Below are 21,420 nucleotides of genomic sequence, written 5' to 3' on the forward strand. Positions count from 1 at the left end.
AATTGTGTTTTAGCATGAATACAGCAGGACAGTAGTCCTGGTCCATGCAGACAAAATAAAAAGACTTGTAAGTTTAACTAAAGGCGAGTGTTAATAAATAAACAAAATATCCCCAAAAATCCTGAAGCAAATAGAAAACTGTCACAACTAAAGTCCAAACAAAAGACCTGAAGAACATAAATGAATGCCAACCAGAAACAAAGCTAAAACACTGAGAAGCAGGAAACACTGGGAGCTTGGAGAACAAACACAAGACTCAAATACACAAGGACACAGGTGCTACACAAGGTCAGGTAATCACAGAAGCACAAGAGGAAGTAAAGCAGACGAGACTTTCAAAATAAACCAGGAAACATACAAACAAACTAAAATACCCAACAAAAACCAAAGATTCAAATCAACCACAGGATCATGAGAACAGTGATGACTGGAAAAACTAGTATAATCTTGTTAAAGAAGATTTGGTTCAGTGCAAGTAGAATAAGTTTCATCTGCATTGGAAATGAACAGGCAAAAAAATGGCCGCCACACATGAAGACGCATGCTGGTCTTAACTGTTCTAGGGCTTGATATACATGTGTTATGGTGCAGTTTTATTTCTCCTGAATGACAATAGAAACCTTTCATAGTGCACATAAGGACTGCTACTGCAAGTAGTTGTAGCCTAAAAAGCTAACAGCAAGTTGAAACCTAACTGTTAGTGAAAATTAAATTGAAGTGATGATTCATAAACCCCAAACCTCTTTGGTGAAAGTCGGGAATAAATCCGCCATTGACCCCTTCACCTTTATGCTGCACCTTTGTACCCAGATGTGTCAGCCCCAGATTATGTCAAACTGACAGCCAGATCATTCTGGCAGTCTAGCCAAACACGTGTCGTTTCTTGGTGTGTAAAACCCATTGTGGTGTTTATGTGTGAGGACGTGCATTGTTTTCTCCTGCTGTATCTACATAAAACAAGAGACCATTCAATAATATGATATTGTTCTACAATATATAATCACAACATATTACAGCAGAACATAAGAAAAATGTAATGAGAGTATAAGATTTTTGGCAAAGTTCTACTAGCCGTACACGTGACAACATGTTAAAACAGAACATCTAATTCTACTTTTCAGGCAGAGAGGGAGGAGACAGACAGATTTGGATGAACAGAAGGCGGATCTCAGACTTGATTCAGCAGGTCTGTCTGTGTGTGTGTGTGTGTGTGAGAGAGAGAGAGAGAGATGGCTGCTGGCGACACGTGCCACCCTGGAACAAGGCAGCACCACAGTAGAAGTGGGTCAGCCTGGCCTGAGAGACAGACACAGCCGCTTGCAGCTTGTTTGGGTTTGACCCCGGCGCTAAGCTCTTGTACCAACACTCTTTTTTTTCATTTTTTGAAACGAACACAAAATGTGTTTCTTTTCATTCCACATATTACATATCGATGTGTCTTTTCAATTATATAAAATTTGTGTTTCGACAATCAGTGTGACCTGATTCCAATCACGGAAGGTCTGTTTTTATAGAGGTCTGTACACCTGCTGTATTCATCAAAGACTGATGATCAGCAGCACCTGCTGCAGCTCACACTATTGCATCCTATGGAACAGTGAGTTTGTCCTTGCTCTGGATTATAATCCTTCCTCTCATCACATTTTTTTTTCTTGGATGATCCCTAAATTTAGTTAAGGCTTTGTCATACTGTTGTCATACTGGCATGCTAATACATATTATGTTCAGCACTACAAACTTGTCTAGCAAGCCCTCAAAACAATGCACAGTATTTACTATAGCTAGTCAAGGGATAATTGGTTTAGCTTAGCATAAGGACAGCTGCCCTAGCTCTGTCCAAAGTTCAGATATATAGTTTCCTCATTTGAATCCGTCTCCCTGAATCTCCATGGATAAACAGTGGTCGCTCTCCCTCTGAGGTGGACCCAGACACTGCTAATATGTCAAAAGGCTGGAGCCTCCAGAATTAGCATCAGAACCATGCTTTTTAAATCTATGTGTGCGCTCATCAATGGTCTGTCTTCCATCTTGAAAACATCATCATCACCATCATTTACCATGGTAGCTCTTAGGCTCACTTAGCGTTTTGATCATTTTTGTTTACATGTGACATTTCTGACAAAATAATAATCTCCCAAACAGCATCCGTCACTTCCTGGACACAGTGAAAAACACACGTTATAGACACATTGATGGTGCCGTTGAAGTGCATGATGCTCTGTTTGAAGGCGTATTAAGGCATTAACCTGGATCAATACTGCTTTTATGAGGCGCTGAAGTCTAAAGATAAAGAGAGAAGCCATTAGGCCCATTAATTATTATGTTAAGTACATCAAACAGCTCATTCAGCGTACTGTCTTTGAATCTTCAGATGTCCAGGCTGAGTAGAAAAAACAGTTGAAAGGCACAGATCCTAATGGGATACTTGAAGATGAAGAAATTATTCACTGGTGACTAATCAACTATTTGTTCTAAAAGTTGTTTAATAAAAGACATTTACAGCCATCGCAAGGTTGTTACAGCTCAGGCACAAAGTAACACCAACCCCAATGACATTCTGCCATGAAGAAACAACTCATCTGCCAAACCAATAACACGAAATGAAAGCTACTGATCAGTATCACCAGTTCTGAGGAACAAAAATCTCATCAGTGTAACCAACTCAGCACATCAATATAAGGGTTTGTGTTAGGAGGCAGTAGAGGCTTTGGATGGCTCCAAGCAGATCTTCACCCAGGAGTCCCAGATTTGCTTCCACTGACTGTTGGGTTTGTCACATTTTTCTTGTTTTCCACTTGATATTATTTAAACATGACTGAAGTTTGTAGGCTGTCATGAAAATAAATACATAATTCATATTACTGTGCACAAAACAGTTGACTAAAAATGACATAGTATTTCACATTATAGGGTTATACTGCGGCTGGGATATCAGGCTGGAGTTCTGGATGGAGATTCAGTAGTCAGGAAAAGATGAGAAGGGTTTTTATGAGCTGGCATTATATGACCGGTTCTTTCACAGGCTGAAATCCACATCCTGCATCCTTCAACATCTGCATTTGAAGGCCACTTGCTCTGCTGTGAAGCTTTATCAAATACACCTCACAAACATGTCCTTCTTTTCCATCGTAGCACAGGATGTGAAAATCCTGATCCTTGGCTACTCAACAAATCCCAGGATTCCAGTGTGTATCCAGTATGGAGCACACTTTTAGTGGTTTCTTGGTCTGTAAGCTCACAGCTCCTTCCTGTGCAGGACTCTGCTGACTGTCTTCTCTGACACTTCAGGTCCAGACTTGGTTAAATCCTTCACTAGTGTCTCTGCTGTTGTTCTCGGCTCTTTAGACACATCTCTCACTAGGTTTCTTTCCAGAACCTTCCAAATGTTTCTGTCTCTGCCAGTCTTGTTCTGTTTGACTCTATTTGAACTTCTTGATAAAACCTCTCAGCAGTCTGGACAGACTTGTATGTTCTCCTGCTTTGTAGACATTAACAATCCTTTTTTTTAAGCCTAAACTTTTTTTCTTTGACTTTTTTCATGATGCAAAATGCTTGTTTTTCTAGCAGACAGCGTCTACCATGTCTCGACACGTTACTGATGTGTCTGTTATTTACATTGTGCCGCTGCTCTATAGCTCTTTGTCTTTGAACAGCAATGCACACACTCAAAGGTTAAATCCTGTCAGTGATGACTTCAAGGGGGCCAGAGAAAGAACAAAAAACAAGAAGCACCACATCACACAGTAAAACATGTTGGTGCAGCCTGAGCGTACATTTCCTTCCATTCTGTAACCTTTTCTTTATTTTCATTATGTAATATGTAATATATATATATATATTATTATATTGGAGGATTTACTTTATTGCCACAATAAATCAAATGAGTCCAGTATGTGTCATGTGTATAGATGTGTCCTGACCCACAGGTTAGTATAGCTAAAGGTGTCAGTTTGGTAATTGCTTGACATAGTTGTACCACTGTATGTCTTGGCCAACTGATTACAGCCATTCAATGGGCTGATAACCCTGGCCTGACCCTTTACATTGTACAATTTGAAAGCACGATCACAAACTATTTAAGCTAGTCACACAGCTCTTCTAAGTGCTAACAACAAACCAGCAAATACCTAACACAGCAAACACATCCACAGGGTCACATTATACATATTACAGTCTGTCCTCACAAGGTAAGTGTGAGAGGAGGTTGATAGTTCAGTACATCTCTACATACTCATGGGGGCTAGGACTCGCAGTCATGGTAAACACACCCCAACCATTAGGGAACACTTAACCAAAGTTAACTGTGAGTAAAAACTTAAACCCCAGTCTCTTGAGTCCACATCCCCACCACCCCCAACCAGTCGGACAATACAATCATATGTTCCATCAGAATAAACTTTTTTTTTGTTTTGCTTATATTAGTATAACTTTACCCCTATGGCTCTATTAAATAATGTTATTGTATGATGAGCCAAGAAGCCTAACTTCCTTTTTGTTAATGTGTGAATGTTTAAAACTAAAATAGTTACACACCTCCTTTAACAAACGTCTTTAAGGCCTAAAGATAGGGAGTGTTGTCTACTGATACCAGTGGGGTACATGTAATCTTTGTATATGTGCGTATATGTGTGTGTGTGTGTGTGTGTGTGTGTGTGTGACGTAGACTCCCGCCCCACCCCACCATTCTTGTGTGGACATGTTGTTCTCTGGCCTGAAACACAGCATATCCTCAGACTGCAGCACATACGCTTTAAGTGAAGCAACACATTTGTAACTCCTGTCGACAAGCGGCGACGGACACAGCACACGTTACCAGTTTCCTCATTCTTAACATGTGTTGAGAGGAGTTTTGTTTTTGTAACATATGTATGTTGTATTGAATGTTGCCGTTTAGGTGAAGTGATATTAGGGTTTGATTTGGGGTTACATTTATGTCAAAGGCACTTTTTTTTTCATTATATATAGAAAAATACTGCAGTCTGACAAATATTTTGTGTGCAATATGATTTTGTACAATTGCAACTTGTAACTGATAAAAGGCTGTATATACAGTGCACCACAGGTGTCTACTAATCACAGGATCTAAGCATATTATATTTTTAGACTGTGGTGGAGGAAGTGTTGACGCTTGGTACTTAAGTAAAAGTACAAATACCCAGCAAAAAAAACAGAGCTGCCAAAACACGCTGCAGTTCTGCTGCTGTCTTTGTTTTATCTCCCTAAACAGACACAGACACACGAATCCTACATGATCACATCAATAATAGATTTTTGATTCTTCAAGTCTAATCCTTTACTATAAGTCAGAAGCTTCCTATTGGCTGCTTGATGCTCATGTCACAGCTGTTCTTATCTTCTTTCAATTCATGTGCGGCGTAAAAAACCCCACCCCCCCTCCGCCTCCTGCCGTTTAGCTCCATTTCACTGCCTATAGCTGCCCCTCCCACCCCTCCCTCCTCCCTGCTCCTCCACTCTTAGGACACCGTGTACCCAGCTGAACATAAAGAACACTAGCATATTGCTGTCTGTGTGCAAGGCATTGTGTGAGCATACTGTGGGAAGTATCAGTGGGGATTCCAAGGCCCCCACCCATCACCATTGTGCACAGTTTAATTAATCCAGCAGGCTAATCGGACGGTGGTTATATGGCTTTATAGGGTTTTGTGTCTGATCAGGACTGCGACAGGCATGACCTCCTGTGGTGTATTTTAACACTTGTTCACATGCTTATAATGGTAGGGGGTATTCCACTCTCTCTCTCTCTCTCTCGGCCAATAGGATTGCTGCTCTTTGTTGTTCTTTCCACTCTCCCCCTGTTTGCTACTGCTGCAGACACCACTCCTTTTCCTGAAGTCTGCAGAATGACACCGACCAAAAAACAACTTAAACATTCTCGCTTTTAATATTAGTATTAGTTAAACTCAACACAAAATCTATACTTTCCATGCTGGCCTGTATATCTTTACACCAATCATATTTAATATAGGTGGCACAAAGCCATGGCAGCCCTGCAAAATACTGAGATAAGGTTGCGCAACAACATCATCAGCATAAAGGCATCAGTTTTAAATAGATATAGGAGCACCAAAGACCTCTACAAAACAGGCATCAATGACAAGAAGAGTGGCTGATTAATTCAGATTATGCTATAATCTCTATTAGCCAATGTCATTATGTTTTGATAAACATGATGTTTCTTGTCATTATAATGTAATTGCTGTGATATTCCTCTATTTCCTTACCAGTCTTTGCATTAAGTGCCCAGCTTGAGCTCATCAGAGTCCACTCCACATCAGATCACCAGCATCCCTGTCACCTTGGCCTCAGACACCACCATTTAGGTTTAGACATATAGGAGCTCCGCCCTTTTATTAGAACACTGCCATCCTCACATTTTTATGTATGATCGGATGAACGATACTGTGTGTTAATGTTAAATGCAACATGAGTCAAATCCTCAAAAGATCTGTGTCACATCACCTCCAAATAACTGAAGCGGTTGTTGTTTGGTTGGAGATCTAAGCCTGGACACTGTCTGGTGATTCTAGACTGATAAAACAAACCCTGTGTGTTAATCCAGCAAGCATTTGGGGGATTAGACTACTGTGGGAAACAACCTCGTCCACAGTGCAGTGGACACAGTGAAGGGACACAAACGCTGTAAAACACACAAATTCATTTTGCCAAGCGCAAATGAGGCATTAGTTAGCAGTGGATAATGGAGTCACTGTCTGTCTGAGTGAATGTCAGTGAAAATATGGGCAGAAATATGTCAACTGAATCAGAATGATTGGTTCTTGTGATTATTATTATATGTTACTGGTGCAAAAGTGTTTTTTTTTTCATTTTTTATTTTATTTATAATGTGATGTTCTTATTTTCTTGTGATACCCATAGGCCTTCACAGTTAAACTTAAATTTCTCTATTGTTATCTATATTTACAATTTCTCCATTTATAACTCGCTCGTTTAGATTTAAATTATTCATAAAATAAGGGTGTGGTCCCATTGAATGATGGGTGGGACATATGGATGACCAGAGTCTCCTGCTAAGCTCTCAGGGTGACATCAGAGAACATTCATCTTTTTTTGGTCCTTTAATTATGTGTGTGTGTGTGTCTTTATCTTTTATGATAAAATACAAAGCATCCTGAATCAGACAGACACATTTTTTTTTATATTTTTTGATCGTTTATTCATGAAAAGTTGTCAAACATATTTACAGCAGATGCTTTCTCAAACATCAAATGGCTCCTGTCAGCTTCAATAAGAAAAAAAACAACTTATTTTACAACATGTAAAAGACACATTTCTGTACACACTGGAAATATGCACTAAAAAGAAGAAAGATATTACGCACATAATCTTGAGAGCAATGTGCCCCTGTAAGGTGTTTACAGTGAGGCGGTGAACTGTTTTGCATAGTGTAAAGTGTTTAAAGTGGAACCATTCCTAGTCTAAGGGGAGCTAAATGAAGTGGCTCAGTTAGAAACACTGTGGCAGCAGGGCAACTGGGTTAAAAAAAAATGCTTAGATAGCTTATGCCTTTATCAACCATGTCCTTTCATGTCCAGAGGACTGCTGTAAACAGATACCGAAGGGTTAAAAACTGATTTTGTATGTGCTACACAAGTCTGTCAGCAGACGTTAAGTCTCATCCTGAAATTCAACACCTTCACATTTTAGCAGTTGTGTTAGCATGTTAGCATCCAAGCAAAACAGCACACAGAAAAGTCAGTCTGAGGTTGCTTCAAAATAAAAGTCTGAGGTAAAAATCAAGCAAAGTGCCCTCTGTATCAGAACCACTATGTTGCTAAAGAGACTATCGAGGTGTATAGAATGTTTTCCTAGTACTGAGAATGAGGTAGGATCTCACTACAAAACACATGAAAATCTGCCGAGTTGCTGAACTGAAGCCAAATGCTAAACAGTGTCCCTCTGAAAGCTAGCACAGCTTTCTACACGCCTGGAACATGGAGACCAAGCTCACCAATAAATGCACACTTTGGCTGCTCTAGTTCCACTGTATATGACTAGATAGTGAGCTCCAACCTACCAACCACGGCTTTGAGTGTGCCCACTACGTGCCACTGCAAAGAGTTTAAAGCACTTCAATAGGAGAGAGGGGAAAGGAAGGAAGGGGCCGGTAAGATGATTATTTCCAGATGGCAAATCTTCAAATTTCCTGTGACAGTCCCCACATCGGACACAGATGGCTCAATACTGCTGGGGTATCCTCTTAGCATGACCCATCACAATTTATTCATAGAGTCCAACAATTGGCAGACTAATATATCAGGCTCTAAGTCATATGACACCACTCTCAAGCTTTGAAAATAAAGTGAAGTGACAAACTGAGCTGATAAAGTGGTTCAGTTTGAGGAGCCATACTTAATAGAAAACAGCAGGTACAGGACACAAACATGATGTTAGTCCACCAGATGGTTAGAGCGGTTTCTTGGTCACACGTGAATATAGCAAGTGTGTTAATGCTGTGACGATACACACATGTCCAGCAGGCTGTCTTTGCAAATTTTGTGACTATCTGCTGGACATTGTTTGGTTACAATTGCACTGTACAGTATGGAGCTAACAGGCCTGCTGCTGCAGGGACAAAGTGTTGAAATTCCTTCAGTGAGTGTGTGTGTCTGTGTGGCACAGACTCTACATGTGATGCTGGTGTCTTCACCTTGTATGGAGCTTTAGCACTGTGATTGCACTTAAGAGGAGGGGCATCAAATGATCACATTCTCATTCTGACAGCCTGCGATATTGTTTAGAAAGTGTGTTGTTCCAGACTTCTCATTTGAAAGATCCAGGCATTAAGGCACGAGGTTGTAAGGGGCAGTGACATACTTTACCGTCATGAGTATAAAGGTGCAGTATGGTAACCTGTGCCGCAGTTTGTTTTAAATACAAAGGAAGAGCTCGGTTACACTAGGGGCAAAAATCAATGAAAACGACAAATGTAATAAACCTGGTTTGACTTCACAGCTTTCAGCTCCACAGTGACGCTGATTGTAACTGGATGGTGCTGTAGTCTGTTTTGCATATTGTTCCTGTCCCAGAGGTTCGGAATCATTATTTGTAAAGCCCATCATTTGCCCAAAAAGACTGATGATTGTGGATTCTTCACAGTTCACAGTTTGTGTCCCTTTTTCCGCTGGAGTCCATGTAGTAAACAAAACTGCGGAGACAAAAGAAGCAACAGGTTAGCTTTTGTTGGTGCTACAGCTCAGTATGAGGCTCTGTGTTGATGTGTTCTTCCTGAAACTGTTTGGTATGCAATGTTGGGTTCGGTACACCTCAGCATTTCCTCTGCCATTGTCTGACCACCCGTCCCTCCAAGAAACTGCTCCCTCTTTTACCGTTTGTGCTATATGTGTCAGAGCAGTAACAAGAGAAACCAACGACATCTTACAGACAATGTGAACTGGAAAATAGACTCATGTCTCAATGTCAGACCAAAATATCGATATTTCCAGCTGAAAACACCCCTAACAAGCCAGGGCGGCCTCACAGTGTGTGGTCAGGATCTCAAATTAGGTGTTTTAGTGGCAGAACCAGACACCGTGAGACCGTAAGACAGCAATTCATGCTATAGAAAAGCTGGGAGTTGTTACAATAGTAACAGAGACCCAAACTATAGGCCGGGTTTGGCTCAAAGAAGCTGGTACAAGAGTGTAGGTGCAAAAATGAATATCATTGTATGTAGAATCAAATACAGAGCTGCAGCTGCACGTCAGATGTAATAAAGGGAAGAATAACAATTAGGAAAAGACTGTTGATCTGTGCAGAACATCAAAACAAACAGAGGAAAGTAGCCCCTGGATATATCTGCAGATGTTACACAGGTTATTGGCAGAGCTGTCTGTCAGTCCCACATGACTTGCAATTGGACTGCACTTGAGTTTCAACACTGCCAGAATTGACATGCAAGCCTGCAGCTGTGTGGGCAGATTTCTGCAATGACTGTAGTAAACAACAAGAGAGTTATCAAATCAATGTTCAAACCAAAAAATAAATACATAATTATAAATATTAATTTAATAAAAGCTCAAATACAAAGTGATGTTTATAATTTTCATGATTTTTTTCCAGAGTCATCTAAAGTGCTTCTATGTGTACCTACTTTTAAAGTGACACTTCTCTCCACCTGACACCTGAGCATACCTCCTGCCTGTGCATGTGTCCAGGTTTAGTTCAGTGCTGTTCTCTAATAATAGCCCGAGCAGCGGCTGACGTGCCTCTGCTCGGGTTAGCAGCGGTTTGTTCCTCTTTTCACAGGTTGCATAACATCATAGCACATGGTAAAAACACAAGTGGGTCGGCTTAGCAGAAAGCACGCACGTTGGAAGTGAATGGGAGATGATGTTTGTGGACAGTAAAAATTAGGTCATCCCACAGGACCTTATAGGTTCCTCACAGATTTTTACCCTGACATGTTAAAGGTTAGGCACTGTTGATCTGCTGTGAGTGGCTGATTTAGCCTGCTTTGTTCAAGGGATCCCAGTCATGTCTAACTTGATCATGGTTTTACCACCCACAGGCGAGGTATATGAACTCACTGACCCAGCTGAGATTTTTCAACATTCAGCACATTTTCATGCTGTTACAGCTGCTGTGAGCGTCTCTGAACCCGCTGAACTCTGACATCACCCTCGTACTTTTAAAGGGCATACCTCTCATACATACCTAAGTGACACCCACCAAAGAGAGGTTATGCAACACTACACACTGTGGCTGCAGGCTACACACGCTACTTCTTCACTTGTCCTAGTTATGTAGTTAAGGACCAAGCATTCAGCAGGACAAACTTGGGAAGCTGAAGTGAAAGTAGAACTTCTGTTTTTTCCCCAGATTAAAACGGCCTCTGTGTGAGTACTCTACCAACAAAACATATTGCTTTGGAAGACAACCTCATTTAGAATTATGTTATGTGGCTCACTGTTGGTTTGGATAAAGACTTTGACCTACCAGTTATTATAGTTGTACTTGACTAATAAAAACTGTTTTATGGAACACGACGCAGAAAAGACCTTTGGAGAAAAGCAGTTATGATGACTAGTATTCTAGGGACAACCTGGAGACAGATGACACATATTGGAAGTGTGTCATTTGATCAGAAACAAAACTAGAACTCACAGAGATGTTGCCTTTGTTCGGATAAAGAAAGTAGAGGTGTATAACCCAAAAAACACAGCTGATACAGGGTATCTTGTCAGGATGGAAGATGTCATGATCTTAAGAGAAAGGCTAAAGCAGTCAGCACAAGTTTTGATATTATTCTCTCTTCCACCATAATAATGACCAGAAATATACGTCTCTTCTAGTGAAGGACTACCTCCAGGAGAGCAAACTGAAAGTTATTGACGAGCCTGCACAAAGCCCTGGCCAAAATCTGATTTTAAAATCTGTCCCTAGTCCATTCTTCTCCAAAGAATTCCTCAGGAGACAAGACTCATACAACTGACAATTAGCTTACTAAATGAAGCTAGTTTAGTTTAGTTTAGTTAGAAATGAAACATTTTTTTTAAAGAATAGCGTTTTCATAGGGGGGCTAACAATTTGACGTCTGTCAGAAACACCATGACACAGAGGACTAGCATTACACAGCACAACTTCCAAAAGCAGATTCTGGACATTACCTTATAGAGAGCATTAAAGCTACAGTTCATCCTGAGCATTTTTTTGTGTTACACTTACGTCAGTCAACACGCTGTGGTCCAAATGTTGCTGACAGCTGAACATGTAAACATTTTAAACCCTACTGTTTTCTGATTTGCCCTATAGGGAGTTCTTACTACTAATGCAAATAAACAAAATGTAGGAAAACACTGGGTACAGATCCTGGACAAACTAAGGCTTGCTGTCTCCTCAGGCTGTTATTGCATAACGCAAAAGCAGACTACCTCATTAAAAACCGGCAGAGACCGGTATCTTTGGGGAAGTGGTGGGGGCTGCTTTTCGCAGGACACTGTGGCAGCTCTCTAGGATTAGCCTGTGTGGTTTTGAGGTTGTGAGGAATGCAAAATAAATACCTTCTCTACTCTGCTGGCATTCATGAAGACTTTTGACTATGTAGGTCTACTCAGCTAGAAAAGCCTTTCCTTACTGACTTTGTGTTTACTAATAAAACTAAACTGCTATTAAAAGATGTCTTCCTATAACAGTCATAGATTTTTACAGTTGCCGCTTCTTGGGTTACACGTACAGAAACAGCAGTGACGCAGCAAATGCAAATCCATGCCCTCTGCAACAGATGCTGACCACACCTCTACTCATCTTTTATTTACAGGCCAAAATCAATCCTGCCAGCTTTGTTGGAGTGTATCCTCACATTAAGACACAGTACCAAACAGAGTCTTCTAAGAGGCCAAAATATGACAACAAGCAGAACCTGCAGAAGTGATAAATGGTACGCAGACTTCGAGGAGATTAAGGTGGTTTAAAGAGTTTACAACTCATTAGATCCAACACAGCCGCTATGAATGGGGGCAGCAGAGAGGAAAAGATCTGGACCCACGTTAGTCTAGAGTACTGTGAGACGACAGGGGTGTTGTGGATCCTTATCCATCATAACTGACAAAATATTAAAGATTTTGTTGCTCTTAGTGTGTAGTCTTGTATGAACAAGAAAGTCACTTCATCTGAATTATTTGTGCAGAAACCTGTTTTTGCAGTTCTTGTTCTGACCCTGGAGGGCCCACAGGAAATGTTTACAAGCCTCCGACCACTGAAAGCTCTCTTTTACAACTGTGTTACATAAGAACGCAAAAAGGCTCATCACACCCACTCCCCAAATCTCATAAAGGTGGCTTCTCTCTGGCATTTCACAGCTGCTCCATAATACCACCCGCTGACTGAGTCGATATAGAACATACCATACCCTCAATTTAAACTGCAGTCCCAACATCTTTTCCTTTAGAGGAGTTCAGTTGGTAATCATATGCTGCTTTAAATATTAAGCTTAAATAGACCTTCACATGCACTAAACCTGCATGGTGGCATCAGCGTGTTTATTACAGTACATGAAGGCATTTTGGCATTCTCTGCAAGGACCAACACCCTGAAAATGCCTCAGCTTGTGCAAAGACTGTTCACAGGCTGTCAATAAAAATCAAGGATCCCTGAAGTAAGGACTGTATACGTGCGGGGAGGGCTGAGGGCTTACAGTGCTCTGGCCTCTTTTTAGACAGAGGCGGCACACGGCTGGCACGCAGCGCGAGGACAAAATGTTCCCGCAGAAAGCCTCCATAAGCCCTGGACCAGAAGCAGCACTCTCATTGTCCATGCAGGGAGGGGGGGGCAGACAGGACGGGTCAGACAGAGGGATGTCACAAAACACACATACACATCATCATCACACTCTGACAAGTAAAATATAGACAGCATTATGTCTATTAAACAGCCGGAATACCTACACATCATACACGCAATGACACAAATCGCAATCGCATGACAAACTAACATCAGCGATCAGTAGCGCAACAAAGCCTTTTGCCTTCTTTTATTTTTCAGTGTCCATAAATATTGGAGGGGATTCCCCAAATAGTTCCTAGTGTGCCTTGCTGCTGTGGATGATTTTTTTAGGACACACTTCCTGACACCACAGGCTACAGTAAGCATTGGACTGACAATCAGGCCCTGTTTGGCCCGTAACGATCAATGGAAATAAGCCCTGTTTACAACAGAAAATTCCATTATTATTATTCCTTAATGTCAGTGTCTGTCAAAACATAAATAAGACATTACAGCAGGGTTTCCCGCAGAGATTTATAGTTGGCCCCCGCCTTGACTATGCCCCCCCCCCACCGAAAAAAATGCATCCATGCATCAGTAAAATAAGGTCGCATTGCAGCATCTGTTGATTAATGATGTCTTTGCAGGGCTGAAGCTTTATTGTTTTACTCCGTACTGTACATTCCTGCCATGAACAAACTCGGGCACACAACCTCTGTCTCGTCTCATACACACACACACAAACACACACACTGTCTCTATATGAGAATAAATAATAATAATAAAGATTCAACTTTCCTAAAAGAATTTATGCCTTTATAATTGTGCTGAAAGATGTATTTGAATTTCTCTACTTCTAGCCAGGGTTGTACTTTTTCCTTAGAATTCCATTGAACACTAATCCTACAGTAATTCCAAATTCAGTTGTATCCATCCCTATTATAATTACGGCAAACCATATTCCATGATAAACATTAGTAAGCCTTCATATTGTCCCATCGTACTGTTCTTTGTGTGCTAAACCTCCCCATTGATCTGAATATTTTAGCTGTCCCCTCATCTAACCAGCTCTTGACATAAATAAACACAGAAACCACTGCCTCCCCACCTTTGGGTGTTTACAGTCACTAATCCCTCTCTTCAACAGATGACAAGTTTGCCCAATGAACCAGTGCCTGGCTGTGGGCCTGTTGCGTAACATGCTATCCCATCATTTAGCGAGAGGATGAGGACCAATTGGAGGCAGCAAGCTAACACGCCAAGCCTGCTGACAGCTGTGTGTTATTACGTCACCAGACGGGGTCTATGAGCAGGCACTTAGAATGGGTTAACAAAGAATAGTCTAAAGGATTGGAGAGCTAATTGTTGAACAAAAGCAGAGTTTTGTCCTGGTCAGTGGGGAGTTCAAGTTCAAACAAACAGACGGCCGGTTTGGGTCACTGAGCATCCACTCGGTGGTTGTTTGATGTGCTACAAGGAGTTTCCGCTCTGAATAGCAAACTGAGACAATAATCTTATAGGGACAATTCTCCTGAACTCTCACTGTTGCAGAAGAAGTCATTTCCTACTCAGTTTTGAAGAATTCTACAATAATAAAAAGCTGTTATTAATAATGGCATATTTGACTTCAATGGATATATTCTTCCTGAACTCAGGTAAATAAACAATAGCCTAGAACAGGCTGTTTAAATACACACCAATCATCCTTTCATAATGTGATTACGGCAGATAAAGTAACACCATAAGAGTAGAGTCCTTAAAAAGGAAGAGGAAAATAACCGGTTTATACAACAGACCAACAATTTCAAATGTCACAAGAACAAATACTAAGATACCAAAGTTTAATACCTCTATTGTACCGAAATAAGGAGAAGCAGTAGTTCAATATCGAACACAAAGGGAAGGTGAAAAGGAACCACAAATACAGCAACAATTCAAACTTCAACTTGTATAGTTCAAGGCCTCACGTGAGCTTAAAGGTAGGGAAGGAGATTTTGAAAACTCAGTGAGAGTCAGCCAGATTTTGAAAGTAAACACACGCCCGTTCTGATGTTTCTAGTGTTTTATAGCTTCCACAGATGATTCATATTCTTCACTTTAAAGCGAAACTGCCGAACTAATTGGTTGCTATCGGATTGCAAAGAGAAGTTACACTAATTTAAGAAAAAGTGCATCGGAATGAAATCTCCTACCCCACCTTTAAGGTCTTTGATGCATCGAGGTCTGACATCATAATAAATTCACATTCTTCAACAGCTGTTTCAAGATCTGGATAAAATTTGAGTTGCTATATTCTAATTCTTATCCTTTTCATGCTGATGATTTTTCTTGGGGTGTGGCTAGAAGCTCCTTGGAGGGTGGCAAAAATACTTCTAAGTGGGAAAAACCCTGTTACGCCTGTCAGAAGTTTAATTTACTGAATCAGTGAAGAACTGTTTTTACAGATGATATCAGATAAATAAGTAAAGTGATCTCCTTTTTCAAGGTTCAGAAATAACACTTTGATTCCTAGGTGGATAATGAAAACATGTTGTCTCAGCTTAATAGTGTCCTGAAGGACAGTTTTTATTGTAAGACACTACCTTAAACTGTGACAAAAACATTATTAATAATATTAAATGAGTGCTTCTGAGAAGTCCCCAGAGACAAAAATGGACAGTGTGTGGGCAATAGTGAGCACAGTACAATCTTGTTCTTCACACAACAGTAGCTCCAATGTTCCCCTCCATGCACACCTGTCTCTCCTCGTCTCAATGCAAAACAGAAAATGCAGGAAATGCAGAAAGTATGTCATCGGTACAATATGTCAATGTCTAAAAAAAAATAGCAACTCATAGTGATCATCTTTCACTATTCTATAGTAATAAGCTAGCTATGCAAACAAAGCTGTGTGGCCACAACATGAGTATACAGCCAAATGTAACAGCTTCCTTGTATGAGCTGTGAGAATGTAAAGCAGTTAGCAAGCAGCAGGTAGGAATGCCCCTCTGAATACTTCTAATGGCGTAGTGTCATTGTGTTCGCTGTGACTCGTGCAAAGTAGCAAGCAACACAAAAAGCATGTCTACTGTACATCTGCCAAAGCTCCTTCACTGTCCCTGCCTCTCTGCCAATAACTCATTGTTTTCTGGTTCTTTCTCTCTCTCTCTCTCTCTCTCTCTCTCACAGAGGCTGTGTGCATTCAATCAAAGCCAGGCAGTTTGCCCTCAGGCCCGGGCTGCACCCTGTTAGCTTTCCAGTACCAATCTAAAAGTCGTCCTCACTCTTGATTGCTGTTCTTAACACCACCTACTGCAACCGAGAGGCTGTCAACAACCCCCCTGTCCATCAGTGTAACACTTTTGTATTTGTTCATTCATCTTAAATAAGAGTTATTGTGTGGTATGAATAGCTCACTTTTGTCACGCTTGTGTCCTGACATCAGCGCACAGCAGTATATACTTTCACTAGTGTTAATCTTGTTTCCTCTACAGTGACGTAGGAAGCCTTGGCAGAAATCAGGAGCAGCAGCGGTCCAGCTTAGGGACTATTTACAGTAAAGAGACTGGGCCATCATGTCAGTTAAAGCCTTGTCAACCACCTAATAATATGGAAGAGGACGCCGATTTGTGAAAACACACACACACAAAGAAGTTGTAAACCACAACAACCACTCACTTCACATCACCAGGGACTCTTGAATGTTACAGATGGTGACCTGCACAAGAAAGGCTAATGGTGTCAGCTCAAAGGAAGATTAGCAGTTTTCAGCCCTGGGTTAACTACTGCCAGTGTTCCCTTTCCAAGACCAGTGTGTTGGATTTAGTTGGGGGTAGAAGTGACAGTAAAGCCTGTAATCAACTGTACTCAACTCCCTCCTTAGCTACAATCATTATTCATCCACTATAAGCTACTGTACAAACATTTCTACATGCAGTAACCCCCTAAATCCCACACACCACTTCTTTAAGACCAGAGAAACATCAGAAGTTAAGCTAAGCTAAAAAAATTTAACATGACACTTGTCATGGACCAAGATATTGGATCTTACCTGGAAGGTAAAGAGGTCCCTTCTTTGACTGATCAGGTAAAAAAGAAGAGGTTTTGGGAAGGTGGGGGTCATCATGCTGCACATGTGACTTGGTCCATCCGTACCTCCAGCTGGAAGGCGTCTGGTCGATCCTGAGGGTTGACTGCAAGCATGTCCTGAAGGAGCTTCTTCACGCCTTCAGACATGGAGCTTCTGGCCTTTTGAGGGATGTGGAGCACCATCTTGGGGTTCTCCAGGAGAGCCTCTCCGACAGGTACAATCTCGGTGCCCTGCCGAATGTAGGTGCCCAACAGTTCGCGCTTAGACTCTGCATCTATGAACGTGATCCGCTCGATCATTGCCCAGATGATGATGCCTAGGGCAAAGATATCAGCCTTGGCTGTGTAGTGGCCCTCCCAAACCTCGGGTGCCATGTAGAAGTCCGAGCCACAAGCTGAGGACAGCCAGAACTTGTTTATGTTGACAATGTTGTTCTGGTTGCTCCCTTTGCCGCCAGCTACTGCTACAGGGTGTTCTTCGACATTCTTGGAGTTTAGACCAGCACAAACTTTACTGAGGCCAAAGTCGGCCACTTTAAGAACGGGGGAACCAGATTTCTGTGAAATGAGAATGTTGTCTGGTTTCAGATCTCGGTGGACAATGTTGTTCTTGTGAAGAAAAGCTACAGCACTCGTCAACTGTCGCATAAAACTCTTGTTGGTCTGGGGGTCGGGCCGGCGAGACAAAACATACTGGTTGAGATCCCCTCCCTCGCAGAACTCCATCACAAACCAGAGGTAACACGGCTCCTCGGGGTAACCCAGGATGCGCTCCCCTGCAGCAAGCAGGAACAAATATGGTTAGTGGTTGCAGCTGTTGAACTACGACAGAGTTATAAGCAGTTGGTTTTTATGGTATGTACAAGCAGAGTGCGTCTTTCACAACATTTCTTCTGAGTTGGTGTTGTGTTTGCTTCTGAGATTCAAATGCTAACACTAACAGAATTGTTTCAGGCAGCTTAAAGAGGAAGGAAAAGCATTATCGGTAGTGTGTAAGTGCACGCTCATCAGATACTATCACAGTCTGTTTATACACTTCCACTTCAAACACTCGTGTGCTTGAGGTTTCAAACCTCAAACCTTTGCAGACACTTCAGATGCAGATTTGTCTTGTACTAAACTGACTGGTCTGCGCTGTTGAAGACATGAGATTTAGGAAGGTAGTTCAGATTCTTGGATCCTGACACTGTGTTGACAGCATGAACATATGAATAGGATTGTGCTGCTAAATAGCACATCTATTTCCCTGGTGTTGGACTTCAGAGTGAAAAGGTTGAAAACTTTATTTAAAACAGACAAAATAGTCAAGTGACACTTTTAACTGTTAAATGCCACAAATACATCATTCCTCAGCTGATATTTGTTTAGGTTGATCAGCTTAATGCTAATACCAACACACTGTATCTGTCAGCACCACCAATATATTGGAAGTGTAGTCCAGAACCTCTTCTCACAATTAGAAAGTAACTCAGATGTTGAAGTCAAGCTGGATTTCAAGACATCCAAAATGCGCTGCACCCTGATGATCAATGTTGTGTCATGGCTGCTGCTGACTACTTGGCTTGACACTACAGAAACTAGGTTAAGTGGGGCGAGACAAAAGCTAAGTAGGCACACAGATTAAACATGTCCTTCATATTGCCACTAAGGTCCTCCAGACACTATTTTGTCAGTTGCAGGCTGCAGAAGATGAATATTTTATTTTGAGGGCCTGAATTGTGACACTTACATAACAGCCAGGCTATTCAAAGAAAACAAGGACTGCATGTTTAATGCACGATTGTTGAACACAGATCAACCTGCATTACGACTTTAATGACAAATTTTGATTTACTGAATCATTATCTTTTGGTGTCAAAGTTAGTCTTGCTGAACAATAACAAAGGAAGTGATAAGTAGGTCAAACTGCATCGACGGCAACAACAATATCTAAAAAAAAATAATTCATTGCCACAGAATTATATTCTAACATGTCACATTACACTGTAAGAGTACTGTTTAACATGTGAATATCTGGAAATCAAGCCATGGGTTAACATACTGCCAAGTAGTACACTGTGTACTCTTGAGCAGGGGGAAGCACAGCACAGCGCACTCTCTCTGTGCCTACTGTAGGTGATGTACAGCGACCCCACTGACAGACAGTAGCCTGCTCCTGTACATGTATATAATCTTTCTATATTCAATAAATGAGACTGTTTATTTCATCTGTGTCCGTGTGCACCAGGCCCACAATTTTAGGAGCACAAACGTCACCTGTTCAGCAGCTTAGTGTGTGTGTGTTTACACATGCTTAAAGACATTCTGTGCAGAAAGTAGTTTGTCTTTTTGTTTAAACATGACACAGCTGGGGGTTAAATGAAAGTTTGGACCTGGGGTTTAAGCCTGGAAAATCAATATCACTTTATAAATCACTAGTTCAAACTAATTTGAGACTCACTTCTGGAGTGACACAATTTTCAAATTCCTTTAGGTGTCCTTTATGTATATGTATTAGGTTATTAGCAGCACCACCAGTGTGTGGTTGCAGCTAAAATGACAGAAAACACGGCCAGTGTACCTTTAAGTGAGGTCTCCACCAGACGCAGGTAAGGTTTGGACCTCTTGTTTCCATGGCTCATCTTCTGGGCCAGGCCGTTCCTCTGCAGGACACACTCCTCCAGTTGAACCACATTCTGGTGTCGGTTCTCCAGACTCGTCAGAGCCCAGAACTCGGCCAGAGCCAGTTCTACATTTTCTGGTGCGTCGCATTGGAGCCTCTTTACCGCCACCCTGGCCCCTGTTTTCCGGGCTATAGCTTCATACACAACCCCATAGCTTCCTCGACCGACCTCGCGCAGCAGGCTGTAGCGGGGTGACACGACCAAAGAGGGCTCCAGCCGGTCACCCCGGAGAAAGCTGATGGAGAAGCAGCCGTCTTCTTCGTCGTCCTCCTCCATAGGCTCCTTGCGGTTGTTGTCTGCTACCGTGCGGGAGCGGAGGACTTTACCCGCCTCTCGCTTCATCTTTCCGGCCACGCTCCGCCTGCAGCCCCGTACGCCGCCGCTTACCTTTCTTCTCTTCTTTCCGTCGCATATATCCATAACTTCTTTCTTCTTGAAAGTAAGCATGAAGGGCGGCCGTGTGTATCTTTCATTACTTAACTCTGAACTAATAAAGTCCGACGTCCCTGCGTCCACCTGGCTGCTGTTCGGAGAGGTTCCACGCAGTGTTTTAGCAGCTGTCGTAGAGAACGGTGGAACAGCACCGCAGCCTGCCAGCTGTACCAACTAATTTGGCTTCATAAACAAAATGTTCCAGCTCTCGCAGAGAACAGAGGGCGTGGCTTAGGCTGCAGCTCCGCCGCACGCAGCAGCGTTTGTTTTTATTTTGAAATTTGCCACAGGTCCTGATAAAGTATTTTATTGTATTTTTTACTTTTACAGTAGATGCTTTTGATGCTGAAATATTTTACCGATCTAATGCAGTCCGTCTGCCGGCGCGGTTGTTCCATTCACGCGTCGCTCTGTGGCAGCGTGGGCCAACACGAGAGGAGCAGAGGCACGTGTACACAGGCATGTACGCAGACCCACCGACCTCCATCCACAGTGAACAGCAGACATTCTGAGCAATGTTCATAAAAACCTGTAAAATAAAACAAATCAAAAATACGGAGTAAAATAAAAATCCAAGAATTAAAAATAATTAAAATCAAAACACAAATAAATAAAATAAAAAATACAAAAAAATACTTTCGACCAAAGTAATATTCAATACCTAAAATATTATATAGGTTTTATTACATAACTAAACAATAAATAATTAAAAGAAAATTCAATAATCACATTAGGCTATATGTTCTAAATTGTAAAAAAGGACAACAATATTAGGGCTACTTGTGTGTAACCATAATCAAGGAAAAACAATATTTTACTATTGTTGAACAGTAACCCTTACTCAGTACAGTGGTCAAAACACCACATTTCACAAAATCAAGCAATGTATTTGCATTGGAGCGAACAAATATACACAAAAAAAAACAGTAAACTGTAATGGAAAATTGCTGGAAAAATGTGGAGAATGAATACAGGTCTGGCCACAATGCCTCTCCATATCACAGGCAATATTTTC

The 21,420-nt window shown here is 41.5% G+C and overlaps 1 protein-coding gene across 1 annotated transcript; it reads right to left on the minus strand.

Moving 5' to 3' along the window:
• Positions 1-8,538: 8,538 nt before the first annotated feature.
• Positions 8,539-20,598, minus strand: stk35 (serine/threonine kinase 35). The gene is made up of 3 exons (XM_028409240.1): positions 19,871-20,598; positions 17,273-18,086; positions 8,539-9,187 (listed from the first exon to the last, which is right to left on the minus strand). Exons 1-2 carry the CDS (start codon positions 20,418-20,420, stop codon positions 17,344-17,346), a joined length of 1,293 nt encoding a protein of 430 aa, XP_028265041.1. The 5' UTR covers positions 20,421-20,598; the 3' UTR covers positions 8,539-9,187; positions 17,273-17,343.
• Between the last annotated feature and the right edge of the window lie 822 nt (positions 20,599-21,420).

The sequence above is a fragment of the Parambassis ranga genome, chromosome 7 (assembly GCF_900634625.1).
Source record: "Parambassis ranga chromosome 7, fParRan2.1, whole genome shotgun sequence".
Lineage (NCBI taxonomy): Eukaryota > Metazoa > Chordata > Actinopteri > Ambassidae > Parambassis > Parambassis ranga.

Excerpts from the sequence above, each read along its gene's own strand:
- stk35 (XM_028409240.1), bottom strand. The coding sequence starts at position 20,420 with ATGCTTACTTTCAAGAAGAAAGAAGTTATGGATATATGCGACGGAAAG. Across the intron at positions 18,087-19,870 it reads GGTGGAGACCTCACTTAAAG|GGGAGCGCATCCTGGGTTAC; the intron begins GTACACTGGCCG and ends TGCTTGCTGCAG.